At 40.5% G+C, this 22,562-nt stretch overlaps 1 protein-coding gene across 1 annotated transcript; it reads left to right on the top strand.

Moving 5' to 3' along the window:
* Nucleotides 1-2,174: 2,174 nt before the first annotated feature.
* LOC145442880 (collectin-11-like) lies at nt 2,175-22,491 on the top strand. Its single transcript, XM_080320917.1, has 6 exons — nt 2,175-2,311; nt 4,093-4,260; nt 6,926-6,979; nt 11,814-11,914; nt 20,631-20,812; nt 21,204-22,491. The coding sequence occupies exons 1-6, from the start codon at nt 2,263-2,265 to the stop codon at nt 21,466-21,468; spliced, it is 819 nt and encodes a 272-aa protein (XP_080177043.1). The 5' UTR covers nt 2,175-2,262; the 3' UTR covers nt 21,469-22,491.
* Nucleotides 22,492-22,562: the final 71 nt, after the last annotated feature.

Here is a 22,562-nt window from a genome sequence, read left to right as displayed (position 1 = left end):
TAGTCATTCAACCGACAATGTGGCATATAGTTTTCGATGTAAATTAGTAATAATGCAGGAGTCGGAGTCGGGAGTCGGAGTCGGCACGTTTAAAGACCCAGGAGTTGGAGTCGGAGTCGGTAAGTTCAAAGAATCAGGAGTCGGAGTCGGAGTCGGTATATTGAGAATGTGTGGAGTCGGAGCCGGAGTCGGTGGTAAAATTTACCGACTCCACAGCCCTGGTCAATTCTGAAACTGGTCTGTGTAGTTGATAATGCCATATATTGACAAAATAATGAAATGAAGAAATACACGATAAATGGATATTTCGATCCAGAAATGCTAGTGCTTTAGAATTTTGGTTGCTGAAATTGCTTTGTCAATATGATCCATTTACGCAGCACCCATCTACAAATCTAGTGTAAGGCTGTCAAGACGAAATATATTTATGTAGAAACACTGCAATCGCAAATACATATGAAGTACTCTTGTTAATAAGCAGCTAGAAATATTAGTAATTATTAAGTACATTAATAATAAATAAAGTGATGGCGGTCTTAAAACTACAATCAAAAACAGCGTCTGAACAGGGATATGACGTCGGTTGTCGACCTTGGTTATTAATCATGAGTTTCTCAAATCTTGCACTCGCGGTACTCGTATAATTTAGCCGGAGCTTGAGCATCATACTTATTTTATACAAGGTTAGGTTGATAACAATACTCAGATCACAAATTTCCGCGTGGGCATCAATCTAGAAAAAATACATTGCAGCGAAATATTAGTATATTAGTATCATCACTACACCAGTCATAAGGACGAACGTAATGCAAGCGAAAGAATGATCTCCAACCAGTGTATTACACATGTTGACTAACAGTGATGATAACGTGGGCCGATCTATTATATTTCAACCATCGTCATGGTGTATCACAAATTTTAATTACTAGTTTAAAACCATGTTTATATCATAGCCTATGTTGTTGTTTTTAAATTCAGTGCACAGATCCATACGTCAGCCGTGACGACATTAGTAATGTAAAGAGGTTGCCATGATTCGGTTTAGCTGGATCCGGAGTATAAGCTGGATTCTTTTCGGTTTTAAGTGTAGGCGCATTGGATCCGGATTTTTAATTTACTTTGAAAGTTGGAATTCAGCGTAGTTTTTCCTTTGAAATATGATAAGTTTTTAGCAGAATGCTTGAAGGCTTTGAATCGGAAACTCACCAGCCAGATTTTATTTGGGACTCTGAATGTCGAATGGACAGCCGTAGTTGGACGAATTCGGCTTCCAAAAATTGAGAATCCGATCATCTATTATAATGTATCAATAGGCAGTGTTTGGAATCAGTATATTGCAATTCAGTGTTGTTTTAAATGTGCAATCGGTGATAAATGGGCCGACTATTATCCATTATTTCGTTGCGCGAATAATATTACCATCATAGTGTCTCCGGCGTCTGAAGAGTACCCGTCCTGGTAGTACACTGTACATAAAGACATATAAAGACATATAAAGACGACGTCGATGTCGATCCTATAGTTCGCGAGAAATTGGGACGGATTTTCGCAAGTTGATATTAGTATCAGTTTAATAATAATTTCATCAGTTGAAAACGAGACTGCGATAAAATGAAATGATGGAAAGATGTCCAAACGACTCGGAGTAGTCTTTGAAATCAAACACACACCTGGGACCAGGCGATGTGAAGAGGAGGCATTCCCACTGGATGAAAAGTAAAATAAGATCATATAAAAGGACAAGCGACTAAATGAGTTGGCATGTGACGGAAGGCTAGGTCGATATCTCAGTTCGTGGTCTATAGTAAACTTGAGGGCTGACTAGTATTCATTCAGTAGAAATTGCGGATATTTCGACTTGAATGTCGGATAACCGGCGAGATATTATTCCGCGCTTCGTTTACAGTCAAGAATTCTTCTTCTATCGTCTTGACCTTGGTATTACGGGGATACATCAACTGCTGAAGCAACAATATGCAATAGAACACAGTCTATACAACTCATGAGTTTGTGCAAGATATTTCAGGATTTGTAAACTGAAAGCTTCTGAGTACATTGGCCAAATTTCTATAATGCACGAACTGTTTCGTTTTATGGAGAATATAATTTAAATAGCAAGATAGCAAATTACCTTACTATATATCAAAGCTACCTGCTAAAATGTACACGCAGCATCGGATTCAACATTAATCTTCTGCATTTAGATATTGCTTATAACATCGATCTATGTAGTTATCGAAGAGACCACTGAAAACTACCAAAATGCAATCGGTTGAATACGAGGACCAATGCGATCAAACATATATGAATGGTAAAAATGCTTAAAATAGTTTCATTATACCATGCTCCCACGTTTTATATCTAACTACAAATCGAATGAATTACTTTTACTATTGAATACTTAAATTCAATTCACTTTATTGCTAAAAATGTTATCATTTCAATACTCCACAAGACTGCGATACAATGAAAGATAGGAAGGTGCCGAAACGACTTGGAGTAATAGTCTTCGAAATCAGATACCCACCTGGCCTAGGCGATGTAAAAAAAGCATGCCCACTGAATGAAAATACTAGTTCCCTAAGTCTCTGCGTGTGTGTGCTTTTACACCAGCGGTGAAAGAATAAAATCGCCTAATCATGATTATCACACAAAACGAAAACACTATAATTAGGGCAAGTGGAAAAGTTGCACTTAATATTAGTAAAGGTTGCAGTAAAGAGTTGCTTTGATAATTGTTCAGAAATATTACGGTATCAGATCATCGAAAAGTATATGATTCACAGGGTATCTGCTTGTTTTGTTTCTTTCTTCGCTATTCAATCGATCATGCACAAATGTTTAATTTCTTTAGGTTTGAAATTTCCATGACAGCATTTCGCTGTGTGTTCCCGCAGAGATGTCAAATTCGGTATTTTCCTATTTCACGAACGGTCTGGCGAGACCGCAGAAAAGTAGCTCTATACAAGGTTTCACCGGCATGCAGCAAGAAGATGACGTAGAAAGGAAATAATTGTAGGGAAAAAGCCAAACAGGGAAGCGATAACTCATAAAACAAGTCAAATACCACACCCCAAATACCTTAGGTCTGCAAACTTGACAAAAGGCATTGCAGCAAAACTCAGCGTTGGTGACTTCAGACCAGTATGCAAAAGTGAAACCGCAGAGAAAATATAATTACCAGCGGCCGCGCCTGGGCCTATGTCAAAAAAGAAAGGACCTCAAATTTAAACGACAGTGAATCAATCAACCGATCTAAATTTGTATAGTTAGGACACTGTCGTGCTTGGCTGTGGTTTTGAACGTCTAGCTTGCAAGCCATTGCGTCATAGGTAACATTGAGATGCAGCTAATCCAACACACAGATATTTGTTAAGTAAATCAAAGAGAGATCCAATCTAGGACAGTCCTATAGCATGTTTTGTAAATCACGCCTTTCCATTGTGTGCAATATTTGATCACAGTTGCAGTAAAAAGTGGCATGAAAGGATTTTAAAAGCTGCAAAAAGTTTCAATATACAAGTTCTTCAGACAGCTTAAAACACCATAGGCTACTACATAAATTCTGAGTTTTTACGAAGCTCCCAGAAGTTGTAAAAAAAGTTGAAAAATTGAAAAAACTTGCCCTAATTATTTTCAATATTTATTACAAATCAGCGTGACTTTTGTTGTGAACTTTGATAGACCAATTCATAAATGCGTGGTTTAACCATGGAAAGTGCCTACCAAACCCGCAACGGCGTGATAAAGATTTATAATTTAATATGAGCTCATAAATATTGAAGATATAAACAGCATTTCAAGTGGAAGGGTTTCGATTTCGAGCACCAATCATACCGGCGATCAGCACTGCCCACGACGTATACCACCACAGCAGTCGCAATTCGACAAGTAATAGCCCTTGGAATTTCCCGTAGCCAATGATCGCCAATACGGCCGTGTAAACACGAATCATATGAATCGTGTGTGCGTATGTTTGTGTTGAACTCCGCGTAACCCATTAGTTTAGCTCAGGGTATCTTCGTACGTATGTCTGCGCGTTTGCATGTTTGTTTGGAAATTATCCAGGATATTTTAAAATCGTTTTTCAAGAGTCAGTGAAACCGGCTGATCGAATTCCGGATAACAAAGCCGAAGATGCTGCAGGAAAATATGGAAAGATAGCTATGGTTATATTCTGCGTCTTATTGGTTGCAACAGTGGGAGGACTTGCAACAATTTATGCCCTTCATTTCGAATCCCAAGGAGCATGGAATCGAGGTTAGTGAGAGGAATTATTTGGAATATTTCATCAGTCAAAGGCATATGCAAATAATATAACTTCCTTTCAATAATATAGGTACATTGATACACCCTGTAACCCAATCCTGTCTCCAAACGGTCAATAGGGAACTAGATAATTCTGGAAATCCTCGCAACCAGAATCTAGCACTGGCGTACCTGAAATGTTCAGGTGCGGGTAAAATACCTTCCGGCCACTACAGTTTCTAGGGGGCATATTCACATACGATTCATACAATTGTGTATGAGGTACGCATATGTATTTCAAGAGGCTGAAATTAGGGCGAAGCATTATCAATACTTACACGAATCTATTGGGATCTGGCAAATACATACGAAGTAACAATAACAAAGTTCTAAACTTTGGCCAAGGAACGAAATCGTCTCCCAAATCCACTTCCTCGCTATTCCAGACACTGCAACGTTTTAGAAATCGCCTCATCTATCGGTGCTCTAATGCGTAAATATCATTGTTTTGTGACTTCTATGACCAGTTGGATTATATATTCTTAATCCAAATCATGCTGTGGATTTGAGATTCAAATGCAAGTCCGAATCCAAATTCAGATTTCAATTCGCACCTTGTTCAAATAAGAGTAAATTCGGTTATGACACAGTGTTTTTCGGAAATAGTATGCAAATTTTGAATGAATTGAAATTTAATATCCAAGTCAGAATTGGGTTCACGCTGAAAAGGTTTCATAATCCAAATCAGCACTCTGATTGAATCAGTTTCACAGGCCGAACAGCAATAGGATTGCCGCCCCAAAATCTGCAGAGTATTCAAGAGTATTCTACAAGGAAAATAAATTAATGTATATTTATTAATACTGCCCACACGCGGAAAGGTTTCAAAGTACAAGCAGCGTTGTCGACCTGCTCTAACAGAACTAATAAATCTAGATCATTCTATGTCGACCGTAATAAAGGCGACAAAATATCCCATTCTCGGTAAAGTCCAAGGAATGCTATAGTACGGCATTACCGCGTTACAGATTGGACAATTGTGTATCGGTCGTGATAATGTTATATGCAGGGTTGCCACCGACATGAACCCAAAACTAAGGATCGTCGAAAAATTAGATTAGCATGAAAAAGCGTTTTTATACATACTTTGTATTTATACGAGCCGTGGCATATCACACCATACTTTTCGTCAGAAACAATCTGCTCCAGTAAATGCTTGTTAACAGAAAGTGCTTATGGTTCTCACGAAAGCTCAGGTCTAGGTTTACCTTTACTCTGGGCCGAAACAGCACCTCGTCACCCACCTAAAAAACGTTGGTCATGACCGTCTCCCCCCCGCCTAGGGTGCTAAACCAAAATTATTCGCATTGTTGTGATTAGAGGCGTCAACCAAAATGGAAAAAAGCCGTACAGCAGTGTACGAAATTTTTTTTTTTGAGCGTATGGAGCAAGAAATCCGGTAACAATACTTGTATTCTTGGTCATGGCCGAAGAAAACTTATGTGCGATGTAGGAATCGGGGAATATTGCTTTGAACAATTGCGATGTGCTAGTATTTGACAGTATATGGAATGCCCAGATACCCTATGCAGGAGCTGCTTTGTAGTATGTGGTCGTTGGTACTGATCGATTTGTGGGAAAATTGTTCATCGACTGGTTTAAATTAATTATTATGACACACTTCTTGTATTTTGGGGTATCAATATGAGTTGAAATAGCGGTCTTTCCTTTTGCCGCCAGGTTAATGTCACAATTGTGTATAATGCAATGTGTGAAACACTCGGCTTTCAAGGTTCGTTTGATACCTTTGAATTCCCTCTCATAATTGTCACGAAACACGTTTTTACGACTGTTAATTTTTAACTAATCAGGTTTAGCCTTATTAGTAGCTAAAACTATATGCGAAAGTGCAATATAATTTAAATAAATTTATCAATGATTTATAGCTTTACTACTATTTAACGAATGTGTCGACTGCACTGCGCCTTTTTTCACTACACAATAAATGCAGCCTTCCCCACAGCTTATCCTACTGTGGACTAAACAGTAGGAAGCAAGTACTGCTGTTTACTGCTACAGTGACGTCCGCTGCGTTAGCTTGGTACAGCCGAAACTGCTATACCACCGCTCACTGCCCTGGATATCTCACCGCTTTGAAGTCAAATCCTGTGGTGTGTACGTTACGAGAGTTCCTTTCGTTTATGATGTCATAAAATCTCGCCGAAAAAGCATAATTTTAGAATATTATGCAGTACAGATACCAGAGGAAAACGATCGAGGTTCTGTAGTGGTCGAAAATAAGACAAAATAAGGACGTAAGTCGAAAATAAGGACATTTCTTAGAAATAAGGACAGTAGAGTTTTCTAAGACGTGGCCCCTTCAAAATAAAGACAAATCTTAGAAATAGGGACGGTATGGCAACCCTGGTTATATGCGAGACTTTGGAGCTATGGCATATCAAAATGTCAATTCGCACACTGGTCTGTGTAGTTGATATTGCCATATAATGACAAAATAGCATAATGAAGACTTCTTTCATAACGTAGATTTCGATCCAGGAATCCGAGTGCTGGTGAATTGTGATCGCTGCAATGACTTTGTGAATACGATCCATGATACGCAGCAACCACCTATATATCCAGTAAAAGGCTGATAAATTGAAATATATTTATTAAGAAACACTGCAATTGCGAAGAGATACGGAGAACAATGAAAACGATGCTCTTCTTGGTAAGCAGCTAGAAATAATCGTAAATTGATTATTAAATAATAATAAAGTGATAACGGCCTCCAGACCACAATCAGAATCTGCGGCGAAACAGGGATATGACGTCTGTAGTCGACACAGTTCCCTTTAAGCTGCAGAAAGCACAGAAAATCTAAGCTGCGCACAAGAAAAATCCTACCTGAATTAAAAATAAAATCAACCAAAGCAACTGCTTTTAAAGTCTGCGCGCCAGTGTTGGAATCAAGTCACTACCTTCGAGTCACAAGTCATCTTGAGTCATTGCACATTTTGACTCGAGTCAAGTCAAGTCAATCGATACATTCGAAGGTAACGCTAGTCAAGTCAAGTCAAGTCACTCGATTTTTGAAGGTGACTCGAGTCAAGTCAAGTCAAGGCACGAGCCGAGTCAGAATTCAAGTCAAATTGAATTTTCGAAGTATGAGTGATGATTCAAAGTCATTAAATTTGGCTAGTTGTGTGAAAGACAGATTAATTGGCCCTTTATCTTGAATCAAACAACGAATATAAAGTTAACTATACATGCAAAAAGGCGTTGTATCGCTCACGTATACCTAGAGCTGCTAATAAATACCTGAATACCTGTATAGTTGCATGTTGCAATCTGGTATTATCAGTCAAACTAGAGCAGTGGTGGCCAACCTGCGGTCGCAGGAGGAAATTTGTGCGGTGGTGACAGGTAATTTAATTAGTGTGTGTTGGCGGCCGTCGACAGTCAAATTGCATTTACATATTGACTCCCGAATTTTTGAGATATTGTAACTAATCTTGAAATTTTCTTCGTGCTATACGCGATTCAATGCTGTTCTTCATTTTTCGATTTTAACATATACTAGCGCCCTTTGCAATCCGAGCCCCACAGTACAGATACGAACAGCAGATGAAAATGATGCGCACCATATAGATCTACCAACTTGGAATCTCGCGAAAGAATTTTTTTCGGGTACGTTTTAGGCGATTCCAATCTATTTCCACTATACCGAATATCCTGGTAGTGATGAGAGGTCAAGAAATAATAGTCGGGGAGACCGGGGACAATTGTAACATTTTTTGTATTTTCCAACATTACGTGTTTTTCTCGTGGAAATTTCACTTCCAAAGTTTTATATAAAGAAGCCAACAACTCGATAGTTGATATAAAAACTAAATTGGAACTCAATCAGCAATCAATCATGTAAATTCTGGGTCGCAAAAATCGCTGCTCAAATGTTACAATCGCCAAGTACCCAGGGGCAATTGTACCACCCTTGCGGGGCAATTGTAACAGTGGTATTTATAACTAAACACAAACGAAATGAACAACGAAAACGGAAGCAAAATTGTAATATTGCATGAAACTAAAGGAAGAGACGTTTGAACGCTTCCAGGCTACGCCCCATCGCATTTATGGCATCTTGATGCAATATCACCCTTCGTGTCTTGTTCAAGCTTAAAGTGTACAAGAGACACATTCTTTCCATCATCTCCCTACACGTATTCGGCCTCTTCTACCAAGGTTCTGTTGTTCAGCGTGCATAATGGGTTGGTCATTCGGTCACCTGCAAAGGTGCGAAACTGACCTGGCTAACATATCTTGGTTGAATGGGCCGATGATGGTATAGCAAAACGAGGACGCAACATTGTGCGTCAAAGCTATAATGACATTCTTCTGTGCTGTACAAAATTAAAATAAATTGTTCACATCAAATATCAAAATGTAAGTGGGCCATGATCAAAGTCAGAGGACGAGAATTCAGTCATGACCATTTAAGTTCGACACACCAAAAGTCGATCAACATGAGAAAGGGTGGTTGAATCACGAAAATAACCGAACCGTCAGATTCACATCACCACTATTGTATCGCCGTTTCGACAGATCATCATGTTAGAATTGGTATCGCAAGGTAGAATCTATTCTGGTGAACTTCTGGCTGTTGCTAGATTATTCTGCAGTAGATGGAATGGTAATACCAACATATGAACAAAGACATTCAGAATTGATGACATATTGTAACGGGTCAAAAGTAACAGAGTGTTACGATTGCCCCTGACACGCTCGACCATGATTAGTGTCTCAGTATGGTGCCTTCCCGGCGATGCAAGTCCTATTCTTTCTATCATCACGGTAGACTATAGTAAAATTGTTCCAGCTACATATATTACGTTGTAACTACTTGAGGTACTATTCGTCTAGACAAATTATTCCAGACCAGAAAAACTTTACTCAAGGGCCAAAAATTTCGTATTTTGCAAATTAATCCGGGGTTTCGCATGGTAGCTCAACGTAACTCCAGATATAATAGGATAGATAACTACTGCATGCGCACTTAAAATATCAAGCTGATTTCTCCATCCTACTAGCGGTGAGGTCGATTGTTACATTTGCCCCCAGTTACATTTGTCCCCTGTCTCCCCTATGCAACAAAGCGACCAATAACGATTGGCCAACCCGAAAATGCATCATCATTTATACCTTGCCAAAAATTTTCGAAAGCACTTCCTCCATCAACTCTACCGGTGAATCCGATCACATGGGCCGAGAAAGGAAACATACTTGACAGCAATATGTGAACCTATACTAATAATAATGACGAAATTCATTCGTGAGTCCGAATAAAATTTCGCGCCTGGCGCGAACATGACGAATCCCTCATACTATTCATAACATGACCGTTCGCGATTTCCGTGCGTATAATAGCCTAAGTCAATATGAAAAAGTACATTAGTACCGAAGTTTATCGGAAATACACATGGACACTTGGACAGTTAAACATGGGTATTGGCGACAAGTTGGTTCATTACGGCTATGTCCTGGAATGCGGCCGTAGGCTACATAAGTAATAGAAATGCGACCGAGAAAAGCAAAAAGGTTGGCCACCCTTGAACTAGAGGATCGAATACGAAGAAAAACTGTGTAGCGGGCACAAAAAAGCCGAAGTGAATAATGCGTGATTTAACTACTGGAATTATTCATAGGTCCAGATTTCGTTAAAATAATTTTTTTTCGCCTAAAAATTTGTCATGTTTAAAGTAAAAATAAAATTCCTGGTCAATCTACTTCGTAAGGACAGACAGTTCGAATCAGAAATGAAGATAAGTAGTACAATTCTACGATTATGTGCTAAAACACCTAATTTACATACATGAAGGCATAATTGAGTCAAAATTAAGTTTTTTAAGGTCGAAATATGTCACAATTTTGATTTTTTAGGTCAAAATCTTCCTTTTACCAGGTAAAAGAAATCGCCCTACTTAATAGTCATGAGCTTCCGAAATCTTGCACTCTGGGTACTCGGATGATTTAGCCGCAGCTGGAGCAATACAACATGTACCCATGTTTCCAAACCCTGGTTGTAATAATTTGAATGGTTGTTGACACTTTCGGCTGACAGCCTTCGTAAACCATGAACGGTTTTAATTTCCAATATTTAATTAAAGATATCATCCACGTGGTAACAACGTGTTTAGCGAACGGAATGGATCTGGCAGAATCATATCGGACCGGGAAAATGTCTAGTTGTGCCAAATCCACGGATTCTAAAATCAACTGAAAACTATCTAAATTCTAAATACTACTTCTTGCAGGAGTATCATCTGCTTTCTAATACTAAGACTGGTAGGTCGTCGGATTGGCCATAAAGCCACTATTGTCGGTGTTTGGGGCTCGGACGTGTAATTTTCTCACGGAGGCAGCGACCCATCAGGCGAAATCAAACCACGTCGGAATTACGGCCAACATGACAATATTGAATCACCGAAGCGATGTATATTCTCCCCAACGGGTTTCAAAAATATTTACGATGGATACATTGTGTCCCATCTTTCCCTACTGCGCTCACCATATTCAATTCATTACGAATTGGGGTGGGGGTGCAGAAAGTTACAGAACGCTCATTCAATATATTGATATAGAGTCTGGTTTCTTGCTGAGGTGTAAATATTCAATCGATGGATGTTGATAGAGTAACGGTTGATTGCTTCAGTCAGCCCAGCCAGCGAGATGCGAAAATGTCAAATCTGGGAGATTTGCTGGCCACATTTGGCTTGCGAGCCACGAGATGGCAGCCCCTGATCTGTATCGCTATTATTGATTACAGTGATTGATGGTACATAAAAATCATATCAAAAATCCTTTGAAAGCAATTGTTTTTATGATAGAGAAGTTGGAGTCGGAGTAGGAGTCGGGGTCATTTTCACAAACTCCGACTCCGACTCCAGTCGATATTTTTTCCACGACTCCGACTCCGACTCCAGACACTATAGTTTTCGCGACTCCGACCCCATCAACCAAAAATTTGCGAAACTCCGACTACGACTCCACCGACTTCGACTAAACAGCCCTGGTGTGAACCTCATAAATTGAGAGGTTCACGTTCCCAAATGAACCTTGGTCGGTTCTGTACTGTGAACCTTTTTCATTCATAAAAATTGGTGAAGCTCCCCTGAAGAGTTTGGGTTGATTCTATATGGGGAACGAAAAACAGACGAAGTTCTTTTTCGGAACCGACCATCAATCAATATTGAATAATCCTTGTCAGTACTCTTCAAAATTAACGCAGTGGGACTAATATATACGTATTTGCCCGTCTCGTCAATCTAAAATCGTCTGGCTCTGGAAGATATATGGCTGCATGAAGCTGCCATTGGATACTCCTGTTTAGTACACGTATAGTCACAGATGTACTGTTGGGCATTTTGCGGTAGACATGAGTAGTGGAAGTCTCATTTATGCTAGCTTCGATTTACCTCTTGATGCCGTCTGAACAAAACATTAGATTCTATCACTGCCGATATCCAAAATTTGTATATTCCAACTGATGCTATGAATCTGTTTTCCAGAACGTGACCAAACAGCACTCGTCTTAAAGTCTATGAACGAGTCGATAACATCACGTATTTTGGAGCTGAATGCGGTCATATCTGAAATCAAATTGAGTCAGGTAATTACTAATTCAAATCAAAGCAAAAAAACAACAGAAAAACTGAAGTTGAATGGTAAATCGATATATTGCTTTGGTAACATCAATTACAAAAGAGACCAGAAAACATGTGCCGCACAAAAATCGGTGAATGCACAGAGCGACGTCGAGTCATGATAATGAAACCAGAACCTGCGAAGGAAAGTAAGCTTGGATGCGACGTCATACTAATCCAGTGGTTCTCAACCTTTTTGTCTTCGCGGACCTCTTTCGGATCGTCACGGATCCCACGGACCCCCACAAAATTTTAGTTCAAATTTAGCTCAACTATAGTACAAATGATAACTATAACCTCAGTGACAAACAGCAACAAATTGACTATTCTTGAAAATAAGATCATACTATCAATGTAGAAATTGAGTTGACTTTTATTACTTGAAAGCGAATTCTGCAATTACATTTCTTAAAATGTCTTGAAAATCAGCGCCTTCGATAGGATATTACCGAGTGCCAAAAATCCATTTCCACAAATATAGGTGTTGGTGGATGTAATAATAGAGCGTAACGTTTTCAACGATACATTTGCGTCTGATCGCAACAAATATGGCACCAAAATTGACAAAGTTTTTATTGAACATATAGCGCAGGGGCGGGCAAGATACGGTCTTCCGTGATAATGTGACCCGCAGGTCTATACATACATTTGCGAGCAAACATTTTCGGCCATAAACATTACCAATCTAACTGACGTTCCCGTGCATTGTTTCACAAGGGTTTCTACGTCTGACATGCAGCCAGAGTTTAAAGAACTTGTTGACAACTTCGATAACCACAGATGTCTCATCGACTTCAACAGCTATTGAATTACATTACGAGTAATCCAATAAATAGTGTTTTTGGTCTCTACTTTAAGTGGACAAACACGCGATTTATGTATCAATTCAGGAATCCGGCCCGCCAAGTAGGCTACTTAATTTCCCCATATCTGGCCCGCCGACTGGAGACGTTGCCCGCCCCTCTGAAACGTCAAGCCTGGTCATTTCTATGTAGCAGCTTATCTTGAAGTTATTATTGAAAATAGTTATATATATCACAGGATTAAATGGATTTTTGTAAACATTTCGAAGTCACCGTGCGTGACCTTACTCATCCATTTTTTCCGCAATCCCCAATATCTGCAACATCTGCAAATAGGAAAATGTTTGTATCCGTAGGCTAATGGCTATTTACCAATTAAAATGAGTCTGCACAGTAGGATATTTCATCTCTGACTGCCATTCTGTTGATGTGAGCTCTGGAGATTTACTAGTAATCGAGCGAAACTGCCTCGTGATTTTCCGAATTTAAAAAATACAAATTAGCTTATCAACTATTTTGAGGCTTCACGGACCCCCGGTTGAGAACCACTGTACTAATCCCTTATAGTATTTTCACGGGTAGCAGAATCATTTGACTAATTCTCAATGTACCATTTGAACCACATAAAAAAAACTGTAGATCAGTGGATTTTGTCGGCCATTTGAAAGTCAACGTAAACATGTCGAACCCAAATAATGCCTCTGTAAAATGAATCATGGAAGGATCAGCATTTGCTGACATATTTTCAAATTATTGCACTGCCATCAGATAATGTACATGCAGTTGCAAAGGTTTCTAAAACTCGCGTTCGCTGATTAATAAGTGGGGCTAAAAGTCGTGGAACCATTCAGAGACCCACTCAATCGAATCAATACTTCGGATTGAAGTGGACCAGCTACATTCGACAGACATGGTCAACAATGTCCCCTCTAATTTTCACGAGTCTGCGTGCACTCACCAACGCACTCGCAGTCCCTTGGACAACAGTACGCCTTGACTCGCGCAGATTAGATGGAATATTGATGGTCAAAGACAATTCATAAACAGTCTGAGCTATATTATAGCCTAGGACCTATGCGAAGGTGAATGCTACTTATTAGGATGCTTCATCGAAACTACTATAGTTTACAACTTGAGAAATCCCGGTATTATTACAATCCCCACCTTGCGGTGAATTGTCGCACGATATCGGTGTGTCACAATTTTGCCGAGTCATAGACCCAGTCAGATAGGAACGACGCTTGATGGGTGCACCAGTCAATGATATCTAGGTATCGCGAAGTTGCGCCAATTACGCTATCGCAGGTGGATCTCCCACGTTCCTTTAACCTTGTAGGGTAATCATAACATGACTTTGGTAGGGTTTGGGCGTGTCACCCTACAGACCAATGTTCGGCGTCTGTGGATGCATATTGCACAATTATGCATAAACGCAATTTATGACGAAGACTCATGATTATGGCAAGTTTTTGCAACTTTTGCAACTTTTTTTCAGCTTCCTAAATACTCCAAAGTTATGTAGTATGGTGTTTAAGCTGTTCGGAGGAATCTTATAGTGTAACTTTTGCAACTTTTCCTCATTTTTTCATGCAACTTTTTGAAATTTTTTTCGATTTTTTTTGCAACCTTTTGCAACTCTTATCGATTTTTCATGAATATTTTTGCAAGTTTTTAAAAATTTTTATGCATCTAACTTTTTACGGGAAATATTTGGCACTATTTAATAATTGATCGTTTGATTATTTCACTGTTGTTTAAATTTGAGGTTATTTTCTGATTTAACGTGTATTCTGGATAGGCCTAAGAAAATTAAATTTTTACTTGGTCAATTTTTTAAGGCTATTGATTTTATGGAAGTCGCCAACATCGAGTTTTGCTACAGTGCCTTGGATACGGAACGATTCGAGTATCTCATATCCTAATAACTTCAATGAACTTATCCTTAAATGCAACTTTTTACTTCAACTTTTGTGAAAAATATTTGCAACTTTCCACGGATTATACTGCAACAAAAACTTGCCCTACTCAAGATTGTTCATCACTATGCGGTAACCTAGTCTATGCCAAAAAAAACATATTTGCACATCATTTAAAAATCGCCCAATAACTTAATTTGTTTCGTTCTATTTGTACCTGCACTGTAGCTCTCTCGTTTACTCGAATTTTGTATTTTAATCTATGTGGCGTCATAATTACGGAGTGCTCGCATTATTGTTGATGTTATCCCCTGATGAGTGTCAGCCGAAAAGCTTCGGGAATAAATATGAATATATTATTCAAATGCATTATTATTATTATATTTAAAAGCAATTTTAGTGACGCATATAACAACTATGGTCTTTTGCGTCACGACGTAACGGTTGCTAATCGAATCGATATTGCGATAAGTAAATACAGTCAGCTAAACATTTAGTACTGTCTTTTTGTCTTCGCAAGGAATTCCCACAGCAAAGGTAATATATAATCACTAGTTATTATATTTTCCATGGTGAAGGGTACTCTCAGGTCCATTATGGCAGCTCTAAACTGGCATCTTTCGTTAGCGTACTTTGCACACTCCATAATAACGTGCTCTGCGGTTTCTTCAACATGGCATGTAGTACAATCAGGGGTATCGGAGCATCCAATTTTGCTAAGATGGGAGTTGAGACGACAGTGTCCGGTGCGTAATCTGAAAATGGTCGTTTCGGCACGGCGTGGCGTGGTTAAAGTAGGTAGTTTTGTGTATATGTCAGGGCAGAACTGTTTGAAATGTGCTCCAGAGGCGGTTTCGATGAAACGTTGGTTCCAGTCTTGCCTACAGCGACCTAGAATCAATGAGTTGGCCTCGCTAGAAGTAAGATCTACACTTTGGTCAGCTAAGTCATGGGCCGCAGCCTCTTTCGCAAGTCGGTCAGCGACTTCATTCCCTTCAATACCACAGTGTCCTGGAATCCATACAAAAGAAATATCTCTATGGCTTTCATGTAAGAGATGGTGAGTTAGTTCTAATATTTGATTGGTAATATAGTTATTTTCACCAAGATGGTTTTTCAACGACAGCAATGCACTCAAAGAGTCACTCAGAATAGCAACTCGTTCGATGGAATTTTCTGAAATCCATATCAGTGCATCGAATATCGCTCTCAGCTCGATCGAGAAGATTGATAGGAGTTTCGAACATACTTTTGATGTTCTTATATTGCGATCGGGGATGTAGAAGGAGTACCCAGCACCGTTGATGTTTTTAGATCCATCGGTGTAAACTAGCATTCTGTTTGGGTATTGCTCAAAAATATAATCTCTGAATATAGCATCGACAATGTGACGTGGTGGATCGCGTCCGAGGGCTGTTTGTAATGATGTATCAATCATAGCGCATTTCAATAACCAAGGGCATATGGTTAGAGGGTGGTCACCTCTGACTTGCAAATCATCCAATATTTGAAGTCGGGATAAGAGATTGAAAGTCACAAATCGGTCCGAGAGTAGATTGTAAATTTCCTCCCATGAACCCTCCAATAAACTACGTGCAGGGTTTGATTGTTGTGTTCTGATCTTGGAACGGTACTTGAGACAAAGATATTGGTGCCTTAGAAAAAGGGGCATGTCGTTACACGAGGCCTCTAATACGCATATAGGGGTGCTGGACATGGCACCGCAAGAAAGTCTCAGAGCTTGATTGCGGATTGCCATTATTTTCGCGAGGTGTGATTTCGGTGCGAAGAAGTACGCTTCCATGCCATACTCTATGATGGATCTTATCAGGCTCCTATACAGGGTTAATAGCGTTCGAGTGGATGCACCCCAAGATGTGCCGGATACCATTTTGAGTAAATTCATGCGCTTTGCGCATTTGGATGCAACGTTAGATGTGTGTATCTTATAGTTGAGTCTTTTGTCAAAGGTGACACCTAAATATTTGAAGGATTCCACATACCTCAGTTGATGACTTCCTAGTTTGAGTACAGGTTGTACATAATTTCGCTTTTTCGTGAAAACCATTGCTACGGATTTCTCGACCGATACCATAAAACCCCACTTTACACACCATCGATGGATCTGATCAAGGGATGACTGAATGTTTTGAGCAAGTTGGTCAACAGCAAGACCGGCCTCCCAAATGGCACAATCGTCCGCATAGAGCCCCATGTCTGACTCGATAACTGTTGGAAGGTCATTTATCATAATGCTGAATAACAAAGGGCTAAGCACACTCCCCTGTGGAATACCATTTTCGGTGAGGAAAATGTCGGATAACGTTGTCCCGATTCGAACTTGAAAAGTACGGTCGTGTATGAAATTGTTGATCCAAGAAAGACAAGGCCCCGAAATACCCATTTCCCGTAATTTATGGATGACAGCAGCCCTCCACACCATGTCATATGCTCTCTCGATGTCTAAGAAGACAGCTAATACCGATCTTCCATTATGGATAGCTTTGTAAGTGGCATCGTGTAATCGGAGCACATGATCCAGGGCCCGCCGTCCCCGACGAAAGCCACTTTGAGCTGAGTGGAGTAAGCCGTGCTTTTCTAGATACCAAGATAGTCGCTTCATAATCATCGTCTCCATCACTTTACAGAGGTGGCTGGTTAAGGCTATAGGACGATATGACTGAGGGTCTGATCGGTCCTTGTTTCCTTTGGGAATTGGAATAACAATCGAGTGCTTCCAGCTGCGAGGGACAGTCCCATTGCGCCATGAGTTATTTATCACCGAAAGCATACTGAGTAGGGCATCTGGCGGGAAGTTTTTGAACATGGAGTAGCAAAGAGTGTCATGTCCCGGGGACGTGTCTTTTTTCGACTCCAGTGCTTTCTCAAGCTCTGCAATCGTGAAAGGATTGTTCAGAAGAGTATCGTTCCTATGGTGTTCGACTTCTATGAGGAGTGAAGCTCTCAAGTCCAACCTATGACGGTAATTCAAAGAGCTGCTACAACGTTGGAATGTCTTCGCTAGTATTTGTGCTTTTCCTCTTTCATCAGTAATATAATTGCTCTCAACTTTCAAAGATGCCACCGAACTATTAGAAAGATTGCCCGAAATAGAACGGACGACACTCCACACTTTCTGGAAATTTCCTCTGGTGCCAAGTGTTTCACAAAAGGATCTCCATGAATCACGTTTCGCTGTTAGTATCACTCGTCTGCACTGTGCACGACTACGTTTAAATTCAGCGATGTATTGCGCATCAAACGTTTGCCTCATTTTCAAAAACGCTGCCTTCTTCTTTCTCACAGCCCTGGCACAATCGTCGTTCCACCATGGTACTGATGAGCGACTGTGACTTCTCTTGATTGGAATGGACAGGCTGGCCGCACATAATACATCACTAGTGAATTTGTCGACCATGGCGTCAATGTTGTTCCCTAAATTTGGCACCTTGGGTAGATCAATCATCTGGCGAAAGCTCTCCCAATCTGCCTTCGAAAGGGCCCAAGTAAGCGGACGTTTGTTAGAGCGGGGTAGTTTAGCCAATAAAGATGTCAGTATGACAAAATGATCACTGCCTAATAGGGAGTTTGTCACGTTGGTAGAGCACGAGTGTGCGATATCTGCCGACGCCAGTGACAAGTCGATGAGTGAGGCCCTGCTCACTGCGTTGTATGCAGTATTGATGCGAGTTGGACTCGTTGCGTTCAGGGTTACCAATCCATGCCGATTTATCGAATCATACAACATGTGACCTCTGCGATTCGAGTTTCCAGCACTCCATGACCAGTGATGGGCATTGAAATCACCTAATATCAAAGACCTGTCTGACAGGTCACCCAAGAAGTCTAAGTCACCATCAACAACTCGGTACTCGGGAGAGCAGTATATGTTACAGATCCGCAAACCGTTCACTTCGATGCACAGCGTATCTATACCACCACCGGGTGACTGAATATCGAGAATTCGATAAGACAATTGCTTATTAATTAGAATGGCTAGCCCACCACTGCGAAGTGTTTTATCTTTTCTTTCCATGATGTACCCTTTAATCTTTGGAACATATTTATCAATAAGATGTGTCTCTTGAATTAACATAATATCAGGACGCCTAGGGAGTTGTTCTATAAAGTTTTTCAGTTCAGGTAACTTCCTATATATTCCTCTGCAGTTCCATTGCAGTATAAGAACACCAGCGTTCTTATACATTTTGTGGAACTGCGCTCAAGAGGCTTTTCAGTGATTCAGGGTCGAAAGAAACGCTTAGCCACTTCTGAGCCGCGGAGGTAATCAATGACGGAAGATCGATATCATCGCTTGAACGACAAGTTTTAGCTGTGAGGTTCACAATTTCGCATATGAATGCGAAGAATAGTAACGGATGTGTAGAAGACATGATAGATAGAATTGACGAGTCGTGATCTGATTCGGACGGGGTACTGTCGGCCTCGGTGGCCTCGTTTACATGAGAAGAGGTTTCCAAAAAGGATAAGTTCGCATCATTTGGAAGGGGTTGTCGCGGTGGACTGATTTTCGCCGACGTTGACTTAGCAGAGGCGTTCTGACGTTGATGTACAGCCTGCCGTCTGTGTACAGCCTGACTATAAGTTTTACCGCTGGGAGTTGGCGACAATTGTGTATGTGAAGATGTTTCTGGTGCTTTTGCTTTAGCATCGACATGCGATACTTTGGCTTTAGCATCGACATACGATAGACTCTCTCGTTCTCGAATTATTTGTATTTTGGCTTCCCTCTTATACACTGGGCACCCACCGTAAGCTGCGCTATGGGGCATTTTACAATTGACACACCTCTTTTCCTGATCGCACTGATGATGTTCATGCTCATGACTCCCACATTTGGAGCACGTTTTTCTTCCACCGCAATTTGCCTTCGTGTGACCGAATCGATTGCATCGGTGGCACCTCAATGGGGGAGGATTATAGGGATTGGTCTTGAATCGAAGATATCCAATACACAACTCATCTGGAGGTGTTGGAACATCAAACCCGAGCAGCATTGACAAACTAGCAACATAGCCATCAGTGGACTTGCGTTTTAGACGTTTGGCAAAGCACACGTGTGATTCGCTGAGGAATTCAACAACTTCGTATTCTGACATGTCAGCTGGCACACCTCGGATAACGGCCCTAGACGCATGCTGATGCAGTTTACTCTCATCGTAACATCCCGTATTAACTGGAATTGACACTACTCCGTCCGTAAACATATCTATAGACAGGAGCTTATCGGCCTGCATGCGATTGCGGCAGGTGACGAGTAAGTCTCCCGACGGGAAGACACGGATCCCTTCATAATTACCAATCACTGCGTGTAAACACTTGTTCACTGTGGTAGGATGATAGTGTTTCATCTTCCTATCTTTACCCTTAACAACTATTTTCAAATTTTCGGTGCGAGCTGGATCGGCTGAGCGGCCAGAATAGTCTGCATCAGACTTATTATTCATTGCTTTCAATGGCGGACTATCACAATCAGACTCGCTTTGAGAACCCCTTTTACTGCGTTTTGACGTGACAACAGTAAATTCCATGTCATCGTTACCAACATCCGCTGCCATCAGGCGGGATGGTGGCTTATACAGCTAATAACTTCTCACTGCACGTAATCCTATCCGAGTACCGCTAGAGTATTTCTACAAGTAAGCCTTTACACCAGAAAGCCAAAACCTCGCAACAAGCTCTCGACGCTGATTGCAGGATGAGCTGCTCAATCTAGACACGTCCGCACACCTCGGCGGTCAGACGCGAATGATTCAAATGCATTATGATGTTCGCTCTTCACATTTTACACTATTAGCGTCTTACGGCTGTCACCATGGCTTTAATTCATGTAGTTACTTGAGTGCTTTCAACAATAAATGGGCGGTATTAGCGAAAGCGGCATGAAATGAAATATTAAAATCGACCGAGCTCGAATCCAAATTCTTGTTATTTATATATAGGACGAGCAGAATACATATATCAACTTGGTTCTTGTTAAACTGCTTGGTTGGGAAAAGAGTGAGCATGTTGTCTACAAGTACTTTCGAGAGGGCGTCAGTTACAGAACTGCCCAAACCAAATGCGCAGCATATCCCGGTGGAAGACTCGCAGCAAAAGCTTTACGTGATCAAGAGGCCGTCAGGTAACAAGTATCACAATGAGACACATTTTGGAGAGAGCTATATTTTCCCTCTTAAAATTTGCGTTCTGAATGCAAAAGGTTGAACTTCCGTGGCGTCGCAATACCCGCCATGTACATAGTAGTATCTCCCGAGTATTTTGAATGTGAACACGTGGCCATGTGAATGAAAGAGCAAGTGTTCTTCCTTGCAAAAAACAATGGAATACCTCTGTTGATGAGTTATATTCGGAGACGGTATGCTGCATGACGTGAGATCTGAAGTTAAATTCTAATGGTGTGCTGGAGCTTGGAGAAATGATATTCATGCCTCGCCTATTGCTGACGATCTCGCTTCTAATGACAATAATAAGATGAAATTGACGGAATATATCAACCTCTCTGTCGTTTGCAGGAACATAATTTCAAATGGATACATAGGAGAGTCGCACAAGAGGCCTTGGATAGGATATGATGACAGTAGCGCAGAGGGAGTTTGGATATGGTCAGACGGCGGAACGATGAATCTCGAAACAACAGCGTGGCTTAGTGATCAGCCGGATAATCACAGCGGAGTTCAAGATTGCGGTCAGATTTGGCAAGTGGTACTCGGCAAACTGCATCTAAACGACAATGGGTGTGAAAAAGCTTATTACTATATATGCGAAGTCGATAAATAGTTGATATATTCACTTGGAAGCGATATGTGGTATAATTTTGGGAATTGCTATGAAATGATTCTTTTGATGCTGATCCCAACTTCCTCTGCAATAAATCAGCATGTTATAAGTCTTCCCACCAACATGGACGTCCAGCGGTTGAAGAGATAATTATTTGGATCCCGTATCGTGTCGTCATGATCTAAAAATAACCGATCGAAATTATGAAAATCTACTGAAGTATATTTACGACTAGAAGTCAGGGTTGTAACCAAGTCACAAGGCTCCCAGTCACAAGTTATTCTCACTTTTATAGTTTTGTCTCGAGTCTAGTCGAGTCATTTTCCATTCACCACCGAGTCAAGTCCGAGTCCTTGTCAGCGAACAGAGGGTTGAGTCCGAGTCATGGTATTATGACTTGAGTCCGAGTCCAAGTCATTGTGTTGACTGCTCAGTTTCCTGTTGAGTCTTGTTTAACCCACTTTTTATAACTCTGTTTTGTGATATCAAATGGTTCGAATTTAAAATATACTAATTTTCCTCACTTTTAGCAGTTTCTGGTCGCTTTTTCAAGTACCAGTACCAATAGACGAAATCCCAATAATGTGGTTACTTTACTATACTTCAATATTACAATGAAATGTCGGTCTTGGCCGTCTGAGTCTCGAGTTATATGACTTGGTTCGAGTCATGCGCAATGACTCGACTCGAGTCGAATCATTTCCGTAGTTTGAGAAAGTGACTCGAGTCAAGTCGAGTCATCAGAAAATCGTGACTGGAGTCGGTCTCGAGTCGAGTTATGACTCGAGTCATTACAACTCTGCACTGTAAAAAATAAAAACCTCGATTTACCGCGAAATGTTTGGAAGCACGGTAGCCAGACATTTCGTGGTAATTTACCATTACCGTTGGTCAATGTAAATTGAACTTACATTCGTCCGGTAATCTCACTTTACACGCCAGACTGTAATGTTACAGTCACCTCCGGTATATCCAATCTACATTTTATCCTGTATATTTGCCACTCAGACTGTAATTTTACCGCCTACCTACATACATGCTGTCTGTGTAAATCAGGATTACATACCAGCTTGTAAATTCACGTACATCCCATA

This window comes from Botryllus schlosseri, chromosome 7 (assembly GCF_051294905.1).
Source record: "Botryllus schlosseri isolate E-star chromosome 7, Bs_hap1, whole genome shotgun sequence".
In the NCBI taxonomy this organism is placed as follows: Eukaryota; Metazoa; Chordata; class Ascidiacea; order Stolidobranchia; family Styelidae; genus Botryllus; species Botryllus schlosseri.
This window is presented reverse-complemented; position numbering and strand designations above follow the sequence as displayed.

Excerpts from the sequence above, each read along its gene's own strand:
- LOC145442880 (XM_080320917.1), top strand. The coding sequence starts at position 2,263 with ATGCAATCGGTTGAATACGAGGACCAATGCGATCAAACATATATGAAT. Across the intron at positions 4,261-6,925 it reads CCAAGGAGCATGGAATCGAG|AAACACTGCAATTGCGAAGA; the intron begins GTTAGTGAGAGG and ends ATATTTATTAAG. Across the intron at positions 6,980-11,813 it reads TGAAAACGATGCTCTTCTTG|AACGTGACCAAACAGCACTC; the intron begins GTAAGCAGCTAG and ends TCTGTTTTCCAG.